General features: G+C 34.8%; 1 protein-coding gene across 1 annotated transcript; it reads left to right on the forward strand.

The window, feature by feature from the left end:
• Nucleotides 1-1,121: 1,121 nt before the first annotated feature.
• On the forward strand, nucleotides 1,122-22,688 carry LOC144975283 (uncharacterized). The gene is made up of 16 exons (XM_078919228.1): nucleotides 1,122-1,419; nucleotides 6,196-6,332; nucleotides 7,494-7,687; nucleotides 8,572-8,805; nucleotides 9,192-9,273; nucleotides 10,223-11,138; nucleotides 11,757-11,940; nucleotides 12,466-12,563; nucleotides 13,371-13,472; nucleotides 14,806-14,977; nucleotides 15,993-16,100; nucleotides 16,531-16,680; nucleotides 18,781-18,900; nucleotides 19,674-19,843; nucleotides 20,391-20,515; nucleotides 22,295-22,688. Exons 1-16 carry the CDS (start codon nucleotides 1,313-1,315, stop codon nucleotides 22,459-22,461), a joined length of 3,066 nt encoding a protein of 1,021 aa, XP_078775354.1. The 5' UTR covers nucleotides 1,122-1,312; the 3' UTR covers nucleotides 22,462-22,688.
• The last annotated feature ends 341 nt before the right edge of the window (nucleotides 22,689-23,029 follow it).

Raw genomic sequence — 23,029 nt, forward strand, 5'->3', positions numbered from 1 at the left:
AAAAAAAACAAACAAAAAACAAAAACAAAAACAAAACAAACAACAACAAGCAAAACACGCCTGTAGTTGGAATGTGCGCATCGACGTTATGTGCGCACGTCTGTATCTTTCAGGAATACCCGGCAATATGTAGTTTCGTATTACGTGTGGCTATGTGGTCTAGTGGTATGACACTCGCTTTCGGATCGGAAGGTCCTGGGTTCGAGCCTCGTTCGGCGCATAGTTGAGTCCTTAGGACAGGCTCACATTCTCTCACCGTACTCAGGTGGAAAATGAGTACCTGGCCGTTAACGGCATCTCTGTCAGAAAAAATTGTAATATCGCCTAACTGGCGTCATGTCCCGTCCTACATGTTAAATGTTGCTGATGGCCAGGGACCCCTTGTAAAGCGCGTTGAGCACGTTTAGTGGATATTGCGCTATAAAAGCTAAATTGTTTTTAGCCAGTTGAGACAAGTATCGTTGTTCCTTGGGTTTTATTTATTTATGCCGTCTTTGTTTGTTTGTTTGTTTTTTTCGATGACTACGATGCATTCCCTTGCTACGATGTTACTAATGTGCATCTGTGTGAGTGTGTCTGTCAATATTGTATTGTTTTAAATGTGTAACCGAATGACAAATTACCACTTTTTTTTGGAGGACAATAAAGATTTATTATTATTATTATTATTATTTTTATTATTATTATTATTATTATTATTATTATTATTATTATTATTATTATTATTATTATTATTATTATTATTATTATTATTATTATTATTATTATTATTATTATTATTATTATTATTATTATTATTATTATTATTATTAAACTTCACGTATTATATGAATTCAATGTCGAAATGCATTTATTATGTTATTTATTATTATCATTCTAATTTCTTGGATCCTGTAAAGTTTACTGTTGCTTTTATTCTAACATTTAATAAGTCATTGATTTATATTTTAATCATTGAAAATAAACCAAAAATTTCATTTTGACTCAAGTACACGTTGGACACTACTATAGACATCCTTTGACACTACCATCATTGTCATCTTCCATACATTACCAACCCCTTGTGCTACCCAAAAATTACCTTGTGATCGAAACTTTCATTCAACGACTTCTCATCAATCACCCGCCATTTCACAAAAAAAAAAACACAACAAAAACACGACTCCCGACACTCGACACGACAAGACACAAACTCTATAAACAGTGTCAGACATCATCGAACAACAAAAAGCAATCTCTCTCAAATTGTGATTAGTGTTGAACTCTAATCTGTCATTATCATTATTTACAACTTTTTGAATAATTTCTTGAAATGCCAATCCCTTCATCCTTTTCATTCTTCAAACCATCAAAGGCGCAATGGGTTGGTGGTGAGGGAAGGATAATCGACAGGAGACGACCATATTATTTACATTTCAGGTATCAATGATCAATAGCTAACAAATATCAATGTAATTGATTAGTTGAAGAGGCACATTTGCTGTCTTTTACTTTCAATCTAATTAAACTATAGATTATGAACATTGCAATAATTCATTTTCTCAACGGATTAGAGTATCTTGATTAATATTGGATTTTGCGTCTTCCATTGTTTGAACTCGACAAACTCAAACTCAAACGCTACTACTACTACTACTACTACTACTGTACTGATGTGACAGCGGCGGAATGGTCAACTATATGGTTCAGATTAAGTCCATGCCAAGCCTATTCATGTCGTTATCATTCATAACCTAACTGACTACACCTCTACTCTGTGTGTACTATTTTTAAAGTTAAAGGTTTTCACGTCCTTAACTGACAGAAAGAAATGGTAAGGCTGGTAGTGTGCCAGGTCCAGGCCAAATAATTTTCTTCTCAGTTCATCACAACATACGCTGACAATAATGATTCTGATTGACAATTACTTGATATTGATATGATAGTGATAGGCTATGTTTTTTGGTAGCGTCAATTGCCAAGGACCTTGACAATTGTCAAATTGTCAATTGCCAAGGACCGTGTCCTTTCTCATCAACTACCATATGTGTACTTTTAACTGCCACGGAGTACATTTAGTGTCATGAAGTGATGTATTGCCACAGAGTGATGTTATTAATATTAATATTAATTAATACTCTCTTTTACTCTCTCTCTCTCTCTCTCTCTCTCTCTCTCTCTCTCTCTCTCTCTCTCTCTCTCTCTCATATTTCCTCTTTTTGTCACGGACCTTTGCCAGTTGGTAAATCGTCAGTTATTTACTATTAACTGCCATGGATTGATCTTGTTGCACAAATGTTTTACATTAATTGTTCCTTATTAAGACGATGTGCAGTATTTTTCCTTTAAAATATAGGAAATCTTACTTTTCTTTTTTAATATAGAGCTTGGCAGAGATTTGCCACTTCGTCATTCTGTTGTTTTTTTGTTGTTGTTTTTTTTTGTTTTTTTTTTTGCTGAATCCGAAATCAACAGTTAGTGCCGCGCTGAGGACCGGACCGAGGACCGGTCCCACGGTCTTTTAGCTGTGAACCGTGGTCCAGTCCCAAAGAGGAAGACCGCCGGCGGTCCTCACTTCTTATCACCTTTCAACGGTCTCGCGCCATACTACTTCCCCAGCGATTCGTTGTCTCGGTCCTTTGCCTATCTTCCACCAATCACCACCCATCCCACTTAATTAATCGCACCCACCCCCCTTTGCCATACACTAAACGACACAGACGACCATAGAGACAGACGACCACCTCCCTCCACTCCGCAAACCGCCCTTTCGTGTGTGAGATGGGGGGAACAGGAGGCGCACGCCTTGGACGATTCCATTATACGGGGTAAATTTCAAAATTTACTACACCATAATGATCGCAATGACAATGATCTATGATGAAGGCATGACCCCTCTTCTCTAATGGGTTATTGTTTGAAATGTATGTGACTACTAAAGATGTGTGTGTGTGTGTGTGTGTGTGTGTGTGTGTCGAACCTAGCAAGTTGCAAGTCTGATTTTTTTGTTTTCTTTTGTCCATCTCTTGTCGCCACTCCTTTCTATCGCATTGTTGTCATTTAAAATAATACAATAATATTAAAATTTCGTTTGGTGTTTTAACTAATCAAGTAATATGAGTTTCATTAGTTTCTTCCGTCCAAAAAAAACAGTTATAACGTCTGTATTTTTAAAAGGTCCAATAGAATATTTGGGGACCCCGATAGCTCAGTTGATAGAGCACTCTCTTTATACGCAAAGGGCCAGAGATCGATCCGGGTGCAGTCGATTTTTTTCTGAATCCCTGTCTACTCAGCAATGAATGGGTAGCTGAGTTTGTTAGATCTGGCGAAAAGTCACCATCGACCCCTCTTATCACCTCATCCACCCCCTCTTATTATAACTTCACGTCTCTCTCTTACTCTTCAATGCTCGCTGCCCTCTAATGTGTGTGTGTGGGGGGGGGGGGGGGAGGGGAGGGGTAGGAGTTGCGTGTGTGTATCAACGCCACGAACAACTCGATCAACGCCTTGGGCGATGCCATTATCTCCGTTAATGGGGATAAATTTCAAATTTTATTAAATTATCGAAGTAACAATGAAGTACGGTGAGCAAATAAAGAAGGCATCACCCCTCTTCTCTAATTAGGTTACAATTTGAAATGAGTGTGACTACTCCGTGTGTTTTACTCCTGTAGGCCACGGTTTTCATCGTGTAGCGGTCTTTAACGGTTCAAGAATGAACGGACCGGTCTAGAGACCGGTCCTTGCGGTCTTCATTTCCCAAGGACCGTAGGACCGTGGTCCTTAAGCTTGCCAAGGACCGCCCCGCACTATCAACAGTAATTTTTGTTTTGAATTTTAACTTGTCTTGGAATTCGTAAAAAGACATAAAAAGTAAAAACAAATGCCAACACGTGTTGACTTGATCCTTTCCACAACGATTGACAAGGAATGAGTGAATCGAAGAAAGTAGAAAGTGACGTGATTCGAGATTCGTATGTGCGCAAATGGAGGCTCGACTGAAATCACCACAAGCAGCTGAAGAGTTCCAATTTGACTCCTTGGCAGTTGGTGAACTGTCAACTACCAAGGACTCACTCCTTGGCAATTGACACTTCCATGTTTTTTTTTTGTTTTTTTTTAAGGACACAGCACCTAAAGAGGGATTTTTTTTGAGCAGGTTAATAAAAAGTATGGGCATGGTATTTGTATGGGAAAGAAAGAAAGAACGATTTGTCAACTCCCTAACTTAGATTTTTATTCAATCTTTGATTTGATATTAATACATCATTAGTATCGTCATACATGCATCTATTTCATCCATTTTATTTGTTAATGATTATGAATCTGAAATAAAAGCGCATGTTAGCAACATTGCATACACATCAAATGAAATTATAGCGCCAAGCATAAACAGCTTTAAAAGCCAAATTGACAGTTTCCTGCAAGATCTAAAATACAGCACAGATTTTCCATTGAAGTCAGCCTTTTGACCTCCACAAGTTGGTGGAGACCGATCCAAAGACCATCAACGGGCCACCAGCCCTCTACGATGAACTCAATACTCATACTCAAATTATAATTATAATTGTCAGTAGCGGGGCTCGAACCCATGTAGTTCAGATCAGAAGTTCGAAGACTTATCGACTGAGCTGATGAATCAGTTGACAATGGAAAGTTGGAACTTTGTGTCGCTGCTGTGCTGAGCTTTTGCTTAAAAATGACAAGAAAATTCTAAAAATAGCGACCAATAAAACATTGAAATTTATTTAAATTTAAACGATTTAATTTTTGTACAAACTTTAAAAATCTAAAAATAGAAGCACTAATTTAAATTATATCGATGAAATTTATATTGATTTATATTGAAGACCTCTTTTACGAATATGCGAAGTTAATAAACCCATGAATTGGACAAAATAATTTTTAAAGTATCCCCCATCCTTTGTAGTGATATAAATAAAAGAGAAAGACCTAATTGTAAAAATTCCCAAAAAAAGGATGACAAAGTAATCTACCTGAGTTAGTTAAGGACTCTTTCCACAAGTTCCTAGCAGCGAATGGCAAAAGTCCCATTGGAAAAAAAATACAAAAAAGCATCTCTCCCCTCCCGAACCCCCATCCCCCATCTGTAATGATATAAATAAAAGAGAAGAAATCGCAAATGAACACCACCAATTGTAAAAATATTTTTCACAGAAAAAAAAAAAGTAGATATCACTGTACATAGCGGAAATAGTTGATGATATGAACTAAGACCCCAAGAAAAGGAAGTAATGAAAAAGTGGCCTATATCCGATGTGAGCATTTGTCACAAAGCATGATGTGAATTATTTGATGTCCTGATACAGAACTGAATAAAAAATATAGATGATTAAATCAGAGGATTCCCAGTGTCTGGGGCACTTTGTTCTTTAGTCGTGCAGCTTTAAGGCCAGTGAATTCTAACCGAAATATTGCAAATGGATTTATTATAATTTACGTTTGCATTACAATATAGTAGAATAGAAATAAAAAGTGTAAAATAGAATAAAGTTAGTGAGAGATGAAACGTGATGTTTGCCACCAGTTACAATCCACGAAGCTGAATGGTAACTCAGTAGTAATGGCGTCCATGGAAGTCATAAAAGACAACCGACTCAGCAAATTATTTTTGAAATTAGAAACAATCTCATCATTTCTAAAGATCAAATTTATGATAGTAATATTTATTGGACATTGCAGCTAAATGAAAGCACGATGGCTAAAAGTAATATAATAAAAGTGCTGTGAAACTAAGGAAGTCCTGCCAAACAAACAAAAGAAGATTCTCTCACCGTACTCAGTACCTGGCTGTTAACAGTTTTGTCTCTGTCTGAGAAAAAATATAATATCGCCTAACAGGTGTCATGTCTTGTCCTAAATATTAAATGTTGCTGTTGGACAGGGACACCTTGTAAAGTGCTTTGAGCATGTTTAGTGGATATTGCGCCATAGAAAAGCTCAATTTAATTTTATTTAAATAAAAATACAGTACTAGTGGTGAAAGGACTGCCACAAAACATTGCTAACACCCCTCATTTTTTGGTTTAATGGCATAATTAGCAGTGTTTTAAGATAAGTCCTGTCTTAGTAGTACTCGATTTTTGGCTTTTTGAAATGGACCGACTGAACAACAAAAGTATTTTGAAATATTTTTGTTTTATTCAAATTGATAAATATAAAATCCTTATCCTTGAAAACATTTCTTTTCAGATCATTCAAATTAGAAGATGAAATTTACAGTATTGGAGATGGCATACTCATTTCCAGAAGTGATAGTGCTGCACTATCGGGCATAAAGGACCCTAAAGATTGTTATATTGCTCAAATTGTTGATTTGTTTGAAAAAGGTATTTTCTTTTTTTTTGTTTTTGTTGTTATTTTTGCACGTTAATTATTAATTTCTTAGTTTTACCTACTTATAGACCTGTAAATTCTCAGTCAATTAACTGAAATCAGTCAATTCGTCAAATTCAAATATTTTTAAAAAGGGAAGAAAGAAATGAATAAAGAAAGAATTCATGAATCGTAGTCGATTGACTGTAAAGTTAACTAGGAATGTTCCACAGCCCCACGCATAGCTCATGGGCCGTTTATATTAATGATGGATATATATTGCCAAGGCTAAGCGACGCTTTTTAGAATTGCCGTGTCTGAACACACCCAGTGTATTTTCACACAGCCTTCGTGAAATTATTTTTTCACTTTCGAAACCTGTCGTAGCCAATTTTAACTGAGCCGCCGAGCGATAAATTTCACTGTTTCGTCTAAGCCAAAATTGACCACATTTACTTGAAGGACAGGAAAAGTATGAGAAAGAAAAATTCGAAACACCGGAAGTTCGTTATGTAGATACCTTCAAATCGAAAGTTAAATGATTGCTACAAGCGAGCACATCTCGATTACCTCATGTTGTAAACAAACTGGTTGACCGTTTCTAAGTTTCTTCACTGATTGGGTACCTAATTACAAGGAACAATGGTAAGTAGCCTAATTAATTCCCTCGCAATTTAGTTTTCTGCCATTGCTTTGCTCAAGTGAGCTTGCTGTTTACCTTTCATTTTGATTCTTTGGATTTTACCGCTACGACGAATTACGAAGAGTTTCAGTTTCAGTCAATTTTTATAGAGCTCATTTACAGGTCTACTACTTATTAATGCATGGTGCACTAGCTTACACTTTTGACCAGAAACACACCTGGCAGCATTACGAATATGTAGCCTTTCAGTGTTGGGATACATTGGATTGAAAAAATAAAAATTAATGCTTTTTAAAATTGTTATTATTATTATTATTATTATTATTATTATTATTATTATTATTATTATTATTATTATTATTATTATTATTATTATTATTATTATTATTATTATTATTGTTGTTGTTAAAATGATTCGACTCTTTGCAATTAAGAAAAAATCTTTCTTTGCAATACAATTCAAAGATACTGTTTGCATGATTTTGACATTAAGTTATGCTTTTATGTTTATGATTTTTTATGACTATTTCAGAGCGTGCTTACAGTAAATCTGAATCACCAAAGTTTGCTGAAGTTCGTTGGTACTGGCAGGAAGAGGAAATGTCTACCCCAAGGATGAAAAAAATGTTAAAAGGAAAGAATATGGAAGAAAATGAAGTGATTCTTGACGCTAGCAAAAGTTTTGAGAGAGAGGTTGAATTAGAATCTATCATTGGAAAGTGTAGGGTATGTTAATCTAAAGTTTATGGAATTATTAATGAATTGATGAAATGTTTGGTAATCTGGCTAAACCAAATATAAATTAATGTGACATAACTAACAGATTAAACCACAGATTAGTTAAAACCTTGGTTATAATGAACATTGACTTAGTGTCTTGTCGACTGTTGTAACCTAGATACTATTTGGCATCATCAGTCAAATGTCAGCCTTTCGTAGTAAGTCCAACAATGCCTAGTGTATTTTGTAACTGGTTGGATAATTTACTGCATAACCTTATTACCTCCTGGTAGGGGTTCCTGACCTCCCATAGTGGACAGGGAGGTACTTGCTGTGTCTTCTATACCCCTATATCTGTTTTCCAATTGCTTTCTGTCTTTGTCTTGGAATGAGATTACTTAGTCTTGTCCCGACCCTGTTCTTGGCTGGTAGGAGACAGTTGAATATATAGTTATAGTTTTGGGAGTTGATATTTTTTTTCCTTGTAAATCATCTCTCTGCGTTGGACTGGTTTAAAATTTTCCTTTTTTTATCTTTAACATATGATTTGTAAACGTTTGAGTGTATTATTCTTGGTGGGATCTTGGGCTGGTGTCTGGGTGAGACATTTAGGTGATCTCAAACTAAGTACACGGATAGAGTGCTCTTGGAATCTATATCTGTTCCCTGTTTGCACTAATTCCCCTTTGTCGTACTTGGGCAGAAAAAAAACTCGATCTCGCCCAGATTTTATCACAGTCCTTTGCATGTGAAGCGAGTGCTCTACCAATTGAGCTGTTGGAACCCCCTTGTCAAAAACATCATGTCGTGTATTTGATTACAGACTTATTTATGATTGTTTTGGATATGATATAATATTTTATTTGTATTTTCCATTTTATCCTTATCAGATCCTTCATATTATTGATAACAAGTCTCCAACAATTGAAGATAATGGATCAGAAGAACCAACGTTTGTTTGTAATCAGTTTTTTGATGGGAAGGCCATCATTTCCATGACAAGTGATGTAGACAATGCTCCTTTTCTCCAGAAAGAAAATACACCAGTGAGAAAAAAAATAAAAGCAAAAAGAGAACTTCAAACTCCGAATGGTAATTCTCATCTGAACAGAATGAATGATAAAGTAAGTTTTTTTTGCTCATTTCAAATAGAGTATTGCCATGATATTCTATTTCCATTTCTGGTATTTAAAAAAAAAAGATAACACCATAATTTTTTTTTCATCTCTCTATCATTGTTCAATATCTTGTAGCAGGTTAATGGATTCTTCTGTGAATATTAAGGAAATGCTCTTGATATGTATTTCTAGACTTTCCAGATCATGGTGAATGCCAAAGTCAAGTGTAAACTACATTTCCTCTATTGTTGCTCCCTTCTTTTTTTCTTATGAGTTAAATGGTTTTTTTTTTTTTTTTTTTTTTACAATTAGTTATAACTATATTAAATGTAAACATATATGATTCAATTTCATACGTTATTTTCAAATTTCCTCCATAAAAACCTGAGCAGGGTCAAGAGTCAATAAATGTCAATGGTGCAAGGTCTCCCCTATCTCTTAAAGATTCAGAAAGAGAAACCAAACAGATTTCAGGTAATTGAACAATGCCTTCATTGTATCTTTGATTGTAATTAATAGAAAAATGAACTTGCTCTGATTTGTGCATTGACCTTCATATAAAATGGTGGTGATTGGCATCATAGGACTATTTGTTGTTTATGTGAGCCAACCAGATAAATTCTATCAGTTCTCATAATATTCAATTGAACATATACATGCTAACTAAATTTAGACGAGTCAAATCTAGTGATATTGTATGTTGGACATCAATAGCTTTTACACTTCGTTCTATTCAATTTCAAAACATTCTCATCTCATCTCATGTAGTTCCATATCTGAAGCAGACGTCGGAGGTCATCTTCCGCCAAGCTGATCTATCTCTTGCCAATTCTATTAAAGCAGCGCCACCTTTCTCAGCTTCATCTGTCCAAGTTCTTATCCCTTTCAAATACGTTATTCTTTGTCTTCCTCTTATTCTTTTTCCATTCATCTTTCCAGTCAAGGCAAGTACTTCCAAACCAGGGTGGCGGATAATGTGTCCTAAAAATTCCATTTGGCGTTTGATGATTTTTGTTATCAGTGATCTTTTTCTGTTTGCCATTTTTCTAAAATTTCTTCATTTCTTTTCCTTTCCATCCATGACACCCTCATCATTCAAAACATCAGTTGTGAATATTTAGAGTTTTCAAAACTTAATTGAAAATTTGCATTTTTGATTCACCAAATGATTATTCTATTTCCATTCATATTGAACCAGAGTTAAAACTTAATTTGGCTATGACTCTGGGTATTGCTAGATTATTTTGCTTGAATGGGCAATGAAAATTATTGTTTTAGACAATGGGATTTACTGTTTAAAAATGACTTTACAATTTTTAGATAAATCCCTGAAATTACAGATTACGATTTTAGAGAAATTTAGAAAAAGAATCAGTACCTCTTCTTCAATTTTTCATCTTTACACATCTCTTCTTTTTCTTAGTCTCCAACAGCACTTCACCATTGATGAAACTTGCAAGACTTAAACAAGGAAATGTTGTTGATTTGATTATGGAGGACAGTGATGAAGAAGAAAATAACAATATGGTCATATGTTCTCCAACGCCACGTAGACCAACTAAAAACATAGTCAACAGCTCTGTTATGAATAAGAGGAATGAAAATAGCCCCTTTGGAGTACCATCAAAACGAGTCAAAATAGGTTCTAGTGGTAAAGATAAAAATAATATTAAAAAGACACCAGAAAACACTTTGGATGATGAACAAAAAAAGTATGCTAGTTTGTCTGCCAGGTTTCTTAAGCAACAATCAGGTGAAGGACATCCTTCTCCATTCAGTGCCCGATTGTTGAGCCGTTTGAATTCACCTCTTAGGCGCAAATCACTTTTTGAAGCTCCAGAGTGTGAAAAATTAATGAAAACACCTGAAGCATCCAGACGAGGTTCAGACAAGACACCTGAAAGTTTGGAGAAAGGACGAAGGAAGTTGTCTGTCAATTTGTTTTCATCAGATGATTTATTGTCTTCTTCATGTCAGGTTGTTTTACCAAAATTGGCAACATCTTTAAAAGATATGAATGTTAACGACTCCCCAGACGTTTTTATGAGTCCTGGCAATTTAAAGAAATCAGTTAAAAGTTCTCATAAACCAGATGAAAGCAACCATACTCCTAGTAAATATTCACGTGGTCCAAAAGATTTGAAAAATAGCTTGACACCTTGTAAAATAGATGAGCAAGCAAACTCAACAGCTTCACCGTGTAGGAGAACACCAAAAAGGCAAGCATCCATTCGTAAGAAGTCCTATGCTGATTTCTATGCCAGTAGTAGCAGCAGCGATGATGATGATAATTGCAACAACAATATCAAAAGGAAATCAAGGAGTGCCATCAAGAAAAGGTAGGTTAAATCTTTTGATAGACAACTCAAGAGGCTGTCCTGGTAGTTGCAACTACCATCCATCGTAGTTATCATTATTAATTTTTTTTTCAAAAACTTTTCCTTTTTTTCTGACCTTTATTTTGTTATATTCTGTGATTCTAACTTCTGAAAATTATCTGATCATAACTTAACATATAGATAATTATGATTGTCGGGCTAATCACCAACATCTATAATATAACCATTCCATAAAGGTAGTATATGATGTGGAAAATAATATAAGAATAGTGGAAATAGTTTTTCAAGTTAGCCTTTGAAAGTGTGGATATTTTTTCTTGTTGGATTGTGCATAATGATTTTATTTCCTTTTCTTCAATCCAATTTATTTGTGAGATAGAAACTTCCTTTCATCGCTCATTAGGCTCCCGACTCTTTCCAATTTCCCACTATCAATGATGCATGAGTCTGTGATATTGGTTTTGCTGAGCTTCATATGCCAGGAAAAAAAGATTATCAAAGATATTCAATGTAATTTATAGGTATCTCTATCATGAGTTCTGGGGATTATACTTTGTGAGCATACCTGAAATTGCTGTCAAATTGTTAAAATGTATATTTAAAATTTTTTTTTTTCAGGGTAAATTATGCTGAATACGATGATGATTCTGACAATGACCCCGATTTTAATGCAAAGAAAGGACAGCTTAGCTCCAGTTCAGATGAAGAGGAGGAAGAAATGCAGATTGAAAGTGAAAAACCTGTCAGGGGTGAAAGATTGAAATATTCTAAGTCTATAATCAAAAGGGATCACACTCCAAAGGTTTGTTTTATTTTCTTTCTCTCTTTTCCTTCCACTCTTTCCTTTGCTAATTTTTTCCTATTCCCTTTCATTCTTTTCCTGAGTGGGATATCTGACCTTCCATGATAGGTTGGAGACTTTACTCTTGCTCGCTCTCCTTTTACCCTTACTTGAATTGATAATAATAATAATCATCATCATCATGATAACAATATTAATAATAATAATAATAATTATGATGATGATGATGATAATAATAATAATAGTGAAAATGGTGATGATGATGATTTACTTTTTGATAAGAAGCTGTCAAGGGTTTTACGTTGTCCTCATCCCTGGTCTTTTTTAGTCATTGTATTAGATTTTTCCAATACTCCACTCTCATCTCTATATGATGGCACAGGATGATTAACCTTTCTTTCATCAAACCTATCCCTGTTGCTCAACTTGTCTTTTTTTGTGTGTGTTTAGAAATTTATTTCTGTGTAATATTATAATTATTGAGATCTAAGATCATTACTTTTTTATCATCTGTAACCTTTGAAGGGGTCATCTTGGGTGTTGAACAAAGCAACTCCCAATATACCATCACGCTGTGGAGAGGTTGTTCCTTTTGGAAGTTCTCTTGAAGAAGCAAGAGCAAGGTAAACAATATTTATGTGTTATTTGAATAGAGAGTGTGCTATAAATATGAGTATGCTATGGAATATGCTAGAAAGAGGTGCCAAAATAAAAATATTTTCCAGCCTTTTTTATCGATCGTTTTTAGCTAACAGCCCATTTCATGGCTACATTATGACATGGAACAGGTCAAAGATGTCTGTATGTAACCAGTCCTTTTGGAGGACTAATAATGAATATGTTACATATTGAACCACAAGGTGGCAGGATGCATGGGCAGATTCTTAGAATTATGGGGTGTAAAAGAGCGAAGACAGATTATCCTTACTGACAATTTATTTAGACTACAAATTTATATGCCATCACTATTAAACCAGATCAGTTGCCCTGGAAGAGTGATTTTACATTTCCAATGAGATTGGAACCAGTTTTTTGACATGGCACTTTTGTTCCTTACTCACTAACCACTATGAAAGGGCATTTGTAACCAACAGTGAAAATGCATTAACAAAACAGTCACACAACTAGCATGATCAATTAGAGACCTCATTTTTAATGATATAATCTTAGCCACAATCTTACATGCTCATATGATACTGTTGTGCTATACTTTTCCAATATGCAGAGGTTTTCTACCACATATATTCAGAGGCTGGCATTATAATAAAAATATTAAGTATATAAATTTCATAATGCATTATGTTTTGTTTTTTTTCGTAGAAAAATTCAAACAATTCCACCCCTTTCCCCTTCCTTTTATCACTGGCATGTATTCAGCCTTTGATTAACCCCCAATTTCTCATACATTCATTTTTCTTGTTCGATTTTAGATTACATGTGTGTGCTGTACCAGAATCATTGCCATGCAGAGAAGCAGAGTTTTCTGATATTTATGGCTTTGTGGAAGGGAAAATTTTAGACGGCACTGGAGGGTATGTATTTATATTTTTAGAACTATTATTTTGTATAGAAGAATAAAAGCAATGTATAATTAATTGTTCAGCAGAAAGATAACGGGGTTGGGTGAGGATGGGGTTAGAATAATGCCTTTAAAATATTTTTTCACGGCCTTATGTGCCACACTCAGAAATGCAATTTCTCTTGTCACTCAGTGGTTATTGGCATAGTAAGCTGATCACCTTATTGTGACATCATCATCATCACTATACCCATTACTATATCCACCAACACATCCTCATATCTATCACGCCCACTACAACTACCACCACCACATCATCATTCCTGCCACCACTACTACAACAGCTACCACCACATCATCGTCCCTACCACGACTACTACAACTTCCACCACATCATCATTCCTATCACCACTTCCACAATAACTACCATATCATCATCCCTACTACCACTACTACTACAACCACCACATCCTCATCTCCACCATAACCACTACAACTACCAACACATCGTCATTACTACCACCATAACTACTACAACCACCACATCATCATCACTACCACCACAACAACCACCACCACCACATCATCATTATCATTCCTACCACCACTACTATATTATCATTACTCACACCACTACTACAACAACCAGGACCACTTCTTCATTCCAACCACCACTTGTACAACTACCACCACATCATCATCTCCACCACCACCACCACCACTACTACAACAACTCCCAGTACATAATCATCCCTGCCATCACTACTACAACTACCACCACATCATCATCCCTACCACCACTACTACAACTACCATCACATCATCATTCTTACCACCACTACTACAACTCCCATCACATCATCATCCCTACCACCACTAGTACAAACCATATAATTTGGAGCTATTGTTTCTCACAATGGTTGGAAAAAAATTCTGTCCTTTTTTGTGGTCGGTCAATCTCACCAGTGACGAGTTATCCAAGCATGTTATTATAGTAAAACAGTGAGTGAGGATACCCCTTTTGTTTCAAGCCGATTAGTAACTACTTAAAATTACCTCTGACACCATTGTAACCATATTATGCTCTTGATGTCATATATTTGACTCTTTTAAAACCTTACTATTTATTGCGCAGGGTATCATTCCTGATATTTGAGGTTTTATCCGTAAAATGTCCCTGAAATTTAATATTGAAGGTAGGCATGCCTGCTGTTCTGGATTATCATAAGAAATGATAGATGCTAAAAATTTGAGATCGTGAGATTGTTAAAAATATCATAACACCAGTGTTGCTGATGTTATATTTATTTTCTTTAAATTTTTAATTTTCATTTCCCATCTTGCAGTTGTATGTATATATCTGGTGTGCCTGGGACTGGCAAGACAGCTACTGTGAAGGAAGTGATGAAGCTTTTGGAACAAGAGCGGGATGATGGCAATTTGAATGATTTCAAATTTATTGAGATCAATGGAATGCGTCTTGCTGACCCAAGACAGGCATATGTTGAAATTTTGAAGGTTTGTAAAATTATCCTGTTACAAGTTTCAAATTACTATTGAAGTCGAAGGTGCCAGTTTGGATAAACAGAAGTGATGATAATGTTAATGTGATGATGTTTTCTCATAAGATTTCTGATCTTATTTTTCATAATGTTCACTGCATGGTTTTATATATGATTCCAATTGGAATTTCCAATTGTTGGAGTGTAAGAACTGAACCACTGCGATAAATTCTAAAAAAAAATTATTAGACAAGGCAAATGTTTTCAAAAAATTCATAAAAGCACAAGATTTTACTCTGGGATTTTTTATGGGGGTTTATAGAAAGTGTCATACAGTGGAAACCTGGTATAACAGGGATGGTGGGACCAGAGCAAAAGTCCTGTTATAGCCGATCCCTGTTAATCAGAAATACAAGGGAAATAAGCACTTAATTGAAACAGCAACATTTAACATGTAGGACATTTAAAAAATTTTAAAAAAAATTATTATAAACCCGATCAATGGAACCAAGCCTAAAATGTACAAGTAAAAGTGTAGTTTAATATAATATCTAATTTAGTTTATCATCATAAATCTGGCCTTTTTTTCTATTTTCCGTCCACAAATCAAGGTTAATCGAGCTCAATCAAAGTCATTAACATAGAGATTTAATCGCACAACGTCCCTGGTTGCATAAAAAATAAAATGTTCCCATATGAAAAGGCATTGTCCCTGTTATAGCCGATTTGGTTCTAGTGAGGCCATGCTATAACCGATAATTTTTAATAGAGACAAAGAGAGGTAAAAAACGGGGATTTGAAAAATCCAAATCCCTGTTATAATCGGGTCTGTTATAAATGGTTTCCACCATATATTGAAAAGCACTTTTTTTATGTCACTTTAATAAATGCTTTACTCAGAAAATTACAAATTTTCATCTTCGTTGTCTTGTATTTGATACCTTTTTATCCTTGCTGGTTTTGTCTTATCTTTTCTGTCTTTTAAAGCGATTTTGTTTTATTGTAAAGTTTTCTTGTTTTTCATCTTCAAGGGTCTGACTGGGCAGAAAGCAACTGTGGACCATGCTGCCAATCTTCTTGAAAAACAATTCAGCAATCCTGGCCCCCGATCTCGTCCTGTTGTCATTTTAGTAGATGAAGTGAGTATACTCATTTATGATGGCACATTTAAATTATACTTTAGGGCTGTCAACTCAGAAATTTTAAATCCTCTTCAATTCATTTAGTCTTGAATTGGCCAGATTCAGACTTTGTTCACTTGTCATTTAATAGTAAAAATTATTTTTATTTGTGAGACAGGATGTTACTATAAATAATCCACTGGTTAAATCTCTCTCTCAAGGCTGAATAATAGGCTTGCCAGAATGCTATTCAAAAAAAATGTAAAATTCCATTTTATCTATCGGGATTTCCTTGATATTAATTTATTTGGTTTAATATTCAGAATTCCCCTGCAAGGGTTATTTTCTTTTTTAATCAAGTTAAATGGTATCTCTGTTTTGAGTTTTTAAAAAATGATATCTAATTAATAATGGCTGTCCTCTTTAACCCCCAATACGTCCCCTTCAGCTGGATTTACTGTGGACCAAAAAACAAGATGTGATGTACAACATATTTGACTGGCCGACCAAGGTAAAAGCAAAGCTCATCATTCTTGCCGTTGCAAATACCATGGACTTACCAGAGAGAATGATGATGAAACGGGTGGCAAGTCGCCTGGTAAGTTGGTTTTAATTCCTTCAAAAGTCATATGCTTTATCCGTAGGAGCATCTTGCCCCCATTATTTGTAACATTTTTATACTCCATTTGTAACCCAAGATAACTCGGGTCATGGATGACAGAAAGTCATTGCTGTGGAGTTTAAATGAGATTGGAGTCTGTGAACATTACTGTGCAACATCGTTCACTCTGATTTTTGGTCGCTGGTTCTGAATTCTTTCCCAGCAACGTCATGTACTTCTGTGGTCTAAGTCAGTTATTGTATTAGAATCACCTATTGTAACTTCCACTTTATGCTATAAAAATTTTAAATGTAAATATTCAATATTGAATATAATTTTTCACACACTTCTGATACAGCTAGCAGACCTGCCAACCGTCCCCGATTGTCCGGAACTGTCCTGGATTTCAATTTTGGGGAAAAGACCAAAAAAAAAAAAAAATTTTATTTTTATAAAAGAAAAATAAATTTTTATGCGATTTTTTTTTTTCCTCTTCGACGTCAGGCATTTTCCTTGTGTGTAGGTTTCAGTGCAGACAACTGCAATGTGATGTTAGGGAAACATGAGGGTGTTAGTAAATTGTTGCATAGTGACATTCCTGAAGTAATTGTGATTGGATGCCCCTGCCATCTAATAAATTTATAAAAGGCTGCTAAGGCACTGCCTGCAAAAATTGAAGAAATTCTTGTGGACGTCTTTTATTTTTTTAAACATAGTGAGAAAAAGCAGTTGGAGTTTTCTGAATTTCAATGTTTATATAACTCAAGAAAATAGAGAATAGTCAAGAAAGTGTTAAAACATTGCCCGCACGATTGCTGTCCCTCTCATCATGCCTTAAGACTCTGAGAGCTGTGGCGGCCTCTCTTGAAATGTGTTTCAAAGCTGAAATATGAAACATTAGAAAAGGAAGAGAGGAAGAAAAGTAAGAAGCAATCAGTGGAAGACACCAAGATAGCATCAAAGAAAATGGAGCCACTGAAGAGCAAGAGTTTGAAAATCCAAACACAAAACTGAGTAGGCTGCATACTTTTATATCTTGTAAACGAAACCTTATCTACTGTGCATTTATTTTTAGAATTGTACCAGTCTTTGAAAGGGCAAATGTTGCTCTTCAAGCAGAAGCACCCATGATTACAGACCAGGGCAATTTTGTCAGGCCTTTTCAGGGACATCTTAACAAGATTAAAAAAGCATTCAGTCTTCGGGTGGTGTGAATGTACCATTCTGAAAGTTAATTATACTTCTTCTTCTTCTTCTTCTACTTTATCTTTTCTTTTTTTTTTCTCCTATTTTTTCCGATTGTCTGTAATTTCCAACCAACATATATAAGAATACAAATTTTTAGTTAAGTTATGTCTTCTGTTTACTTAGACCTTCAACGCAGTTGGCCACATTCAGGTGCAATCGCAGTAGGCTGATTCCATATTCCAAAGGTTGGCAGGTCTGAGCTAGGTATCTAGACTTTTGTTATGTTACTCATCTGCTCCTCTAAAAGTAAAAGTTGCAGTTTGCTCAAAGCTTAAATGATAACTATAACTACTATTACATAACAGATTATGAAGTATTTATTGCTAATAATAATATATTCACTCAAACAGGCTGACCAAATCATAATTTTCACAAACTTAAGACAAAACGACTTTTTACAAATGTTATGTTGCAATTTGCACCATCATCATCATTATCAACTCTTCTACAATCACCTCCATATCATCATCATCATCATCATCACCCTATTGTAACCAACACATTACCATCCTTGTTGACAGGTTATGTCAAAATAGGCACGTTGATAGATTACTTGTGCAATCTTCTGTTCCCTATTTGAACCAGTTCCCTGTCTTACTTATTTTAATTATTACTTACTCTCCCCTATTATCTTCCTTTTTACTGGCACTCAAATGAGCTAAATGTTTTTCAAGCACTGGAAAGCCCCTAAAAACAGACACACACACACAAACATGTCCAAGATGTGATTATTTGTGAGTTTGGACAACCAGCTTAAAAATTATGTCCCTCTCAGTCAATGAAAGAGCTGTAATTTTTTTCAAAGCAAAGTATCCATCCATCTGATCAAATTTTAAAATTCGATTTCAGGGTCTAACTCGAATGACTTTCCAACCTTATAACTTTCGTCAATTGGAAGAAATTGTCACTTCCCGGTTAAAAGGACTGAACATTTTTACAGGTGACGCAATCCAGTTGGCAGCTCGAAAGGTAAGCTAAATGAAATTTTGTTAAGTAATCTTCATTCATTGGTCAAGTCTCTTGTTTGATAGCAAGTGAATCTTAATCTGATTTCTTGATTTTGATGATCTAAAAAAGTGTGTATGAAACAGTACCAGACAAAGCAGAGAGAAAAATACAATTTAAAAAATCAGCCTGCCTCGACTTGGGATTGAACCTCAGACCTTCTGCTTACCTGTCAGACGTGAATTTCTTTCAAATCATAATTTCTCACACTATTCATCTGGTTTTAATCCTCTGTTTTTGCCTAAAAAATATTTTAAAATTGTGACTTTGGCTACTTTGAAGTTGTTCATTGCTCCCACTCTCTTTGTGAAAACTGAAAATCTAATGTCAGGTTAAAGGAAAATAGAGCCCTCTAGGTCATGAGATTATTTTTCTTTTATCTCAGGATACATAGAGCAAACAATTTTTTGAGAGATGAAAGACTATTGTTGGTACTGATGTCATCTGATTGAAAATATCACCTGCAGGGTTATTCAGTTGGATTGTTGCTTACCACTTCCAATTTAAAACGATTTTAATATTGGTGTTTTTTTGTAACAGCTTTTAAATAAGATGGCTTTGTGTAACAGGATTTCTTTAATATTTTGTTTTGTCCTATATTGTCATTTATGTCCTATGGTATTTGACTATTTGAAAACTCCTTACTTTGTTCAACCGTGCTAGGATTTGACTTATGATGAAATGATTGTCTTCACCATCTTTTTCTATAAAATCACAAATTTTCAATGATTACTTAGGTTGCTGCAGTGTCTGGAGATGCTAGAAGGGCTCTTGACATTTGCCGAAGATCTACAGAGATTGCTCAAGCTCGAATTGCTGGACAGTCTACCAATATGTGTATCAGTATGTTGGATATTGATCAAGCTGTTAAAGAGATGTTTAGTTCACCCAAGATAGTTGCTATCAGGTAATTCTAGTGGGTTTGTAATCATTTTAACTGTTACGAATTGATTAATCAGGAGAGGAGTAAAATAGCATGAAGTGAAAAAAAAAAACCCCAAGCCCCTAACAAATCAAAAATAAGATGCAGTAGTTCCACCAGCACCACCACAAATTCATATCTCCTAACCTCCATGGCCATGCCTTGGTATTGTGGTATGTCACCCGCCTTCAGATCAGAAGGTCCTGGGTTCATTTCCCATTCCTCCTTGAGCAGTGCATAGTTAACAGCATTGTTCTGTCTGAGAAAATAAATTGTAATATCGCCTAACAGGTCTTGTCCTACAATGTTAAATGTTGCTGGTGGATAGGGACTGCTTTTTGTCATGATGGGTGGTGTAGAATGATAGAACCATATTTACTTTGGAAGTGAAGAAACTGCAGTGCACAGAAAAATAAAGATGTGAAGAGGAAAAAAGAATAACACAGTAAATTACTTTAAAAAACAATGAGAAACTTATGGTGTGTTTATATACCTGTTTATAAACTGACATTTTTTTCTTCTTTCCTCCTAGTAATTTGTCTTTGCAGGAGCAAATGTTTCTTAAAGCAGTGGTTGCAGAATTTCAAAGAGCTGGCATAGAGGAAGCACAATTCTCGAAAATTTATGATCAGCATATGGCCCTGTGCAGATTTGAAGGTAAATTTTATGACTTATTTTTTTAAGAGAGGAAAGAAGAAAAATGGCCAAAAATGCATATATATATATATATTTATGTGTTGGTGGGTACTTGTAGGTACGAAAGTGCTCGATAATGGTGGTTAGAGCTAATATATAATGTAAATTTTCACTCACATTTTTTGCTGAGACGACCCGAGAGTTGGGTTCTGTGCTTGTGTCCGGATGAGACTTATAGGTGATCTCAAACTAAGTACATTGGTGGTATGCTCTTGGAATCTACATCTGATCCCTATTTGTTCCCAGTTCCCCTTTTTCTTACTTTCACTTGGGTGCTTTAATTATAATTCTAGAACTTTTTACTATCCCATTTTCTTCCTTTTTACTGGCGCTTTTATAACTTAAATGTGTTGCAAGCGCCGTAAAACCCTTAAAAACAACAACAAAAAACAAAACAAAATAAGCGACAGGGGGAAAAAATTACAGTCGTTGGGGAAACTTTTATCAAAGTTCAAAGAGTTTATTTTAGGCCTGTCCCGGCCGCCCCTGACCATAAGTTTTCTCTGAACAAATTATATCATCGTCAACAATAATAATAATAATAATAATAATAATAATGATAATAATAATAAAAATAAAAATATTAATGAGAATAAAAAATAATAATAATAATAATAATAATAATAATAATAATAATAATAATAATAATAATAATAATAATAATAATAATAATAATAATAACAGCAGCAACTTTCATTTTCCTATCATCAAAAGAAAAAGCATAACAATGTTGACCTTTTCAGCTATAGTGACAAGCTACTCACAACTCAGTACAGTGTCTAGATTATACAAACGATGTTAATTGAGAACTCGTCATCAGTTTATTTATTATTATTATAGAGGTTGGAGTTTTCTTATGCACTAGTTAAGTAGTTTTATTCTGTATTAATTACAGTCAAAACTGCGTTACTGAATCATCTTCAGGTTCCTTTCCAACCAAGCAGAATTTCAATCAATTATGCAAATGACCTTGATAACAGCCTGCAAAAACAAAACATGTCTATTGTGGTAACTATAAAAGGGTTAACACAGAACTTTTATTTGACTAGAAATCATTCTTTATGTTTTTTCACAATAATCCAACTAGCCATAATGCGATAAACAGAATTTTGCTATTCCTGTCAACTAAAAACAACACATGGTGCATTATTATAGAGCTTACGCTGCATTTCACCATATTATTGATCATTATTTATAGGTTGCCCATCGCCTCTTATGTAAAATAAACAAACCCAGCAGGCGTTGTCCAAAGGCATTAGAAATTAGAAACCAGTTACATAATTAATTGCTCTAGTCCACTTTATTTACTCTTTGTTTTTCCTTGAAATAGACATATATTTGAATTCTGAGAAATTGACCTAAGGGAATGAATTGTAAATGGTGTTATTGTGTGCATTACTTATGAGAGTACCGTTTTGTAAAAATCGTAGTGTGATGCCATTTTTATTCTGCTGAATGGGTTTGTTCTATTTTTTTGTTCATTGTACGAAAAAAAATCAAAGATAAAAGCAATTAAATTGTTTCAGTACACATTTGTGTTCCGATTAAGCTATAGAAATCATTTTGTCAGAATTAGTGACAGACAGATTTTTCTATTTAAGCTGCTTCTTGCATTGCCATATTGCTAATCTGTTCTTGTTTGAAAAGTTAGACAGTTTATATATATTATATGAATTAACTCTTGAATAACCGATATTCATTTATGGTTTTCATCTTGCCATCCTTTATTTATAATTACAGGTATCCATGCACCAACTCTGTCAGAGCTATTTGCCATTTGCAGTCGCTTAGGGAGTATGCGTCTACTTCTTATTGAGTCAAGTCGACTAGATCTTCGAATGCGTATTCGTCTGAATTTGAGCCAAGATGATATTACATTTGCCCTCAAAGATTGTTCTTCCAGTTGAAAATATTCATAGTGGTTTAGTTTTGGGTTCCTAAGATTTGTTGATGTGCATATAAAATAATTGATTTAAATTTACATTGATCTTCAATTTTTACATTCTATTTGTTGAAAATCATATGTCTACAATTACAAATGAATTTCATTCAACTCGTGTCTTTCCCGTCATTTGTGCTTTCAGAGCATTTGATGAAATGTTATGATAATAAATTGCCTTGAAAATACAGCCAATTGATTTTGTTAGTTCGCTCTCTTCATGAATTATTCATTTCCATTGAGTGAGAGATTCATCTTCAGTATCCCCTCAGATCTATAAAACTGGAGTTCACTTCTGTTTCTGTATCATTGAACTGGCAGTAACAATTTCCTGACCTCCCATAGTGAGCAGGGAGGCACTTACTGTGTCTTCTATCCCCGTATAATATCTGTTTTCCAACATGCTTTCCGTCTTTGTCTTGGAATGAGATTTGCTTGGTTTTGTCCTGGCCCTGGCTGGGAGGAAAGCAGTCAAATGTATAGGGAGAAGATATTTTTTGTCTTGTAAATCATCTCAATGTTATGCATTGTATTAC

Source organism: Berghia stephanieae, chromosome 1, assembly GCF_034508935.2.
Source record: "Berghia stephanieae isolate SIO BIC M18660-M18661 chromosome 1, UCSD_Bste_1.3, whole genome shotgun sequence".
In the NCBI taxonomy this organism is placed as follows: domain Eukaryota; kingdom Metazoa; phylum Mollusca; class Gastropoda; order Nudibranchia; family Aeolidiidae; genus Berghia; species Berghia stephanieae.

What these genes read in the sequence shown, in the direction of transcription:
- LOC144975283 (XM_078919228.1), top strand. Translation starts at nt 1,313, where the DNA reads ATGCCAATCCCTTCATCCTTTTCATTCTTCAAACCATCAAAGGCGCAA. An exon ending in ATTTTAGACGGCACTGGAGG is followed by an intron (nt 13,473 to 14,805) that starts GTATGTATTTAT and finishes CCCATCTTGCAG; the next exon opens with TTGTATGTATATATCTGGTG. An exon ending in CATATGTTGAAATTTTGAAG is followed by an intron (nt 14,978 to 15,992) that starts GTTTGTAAAATT and finishes TTCATCTTCAAG; the next exon opens with GGTCTGACTGGGCAGAAAGC.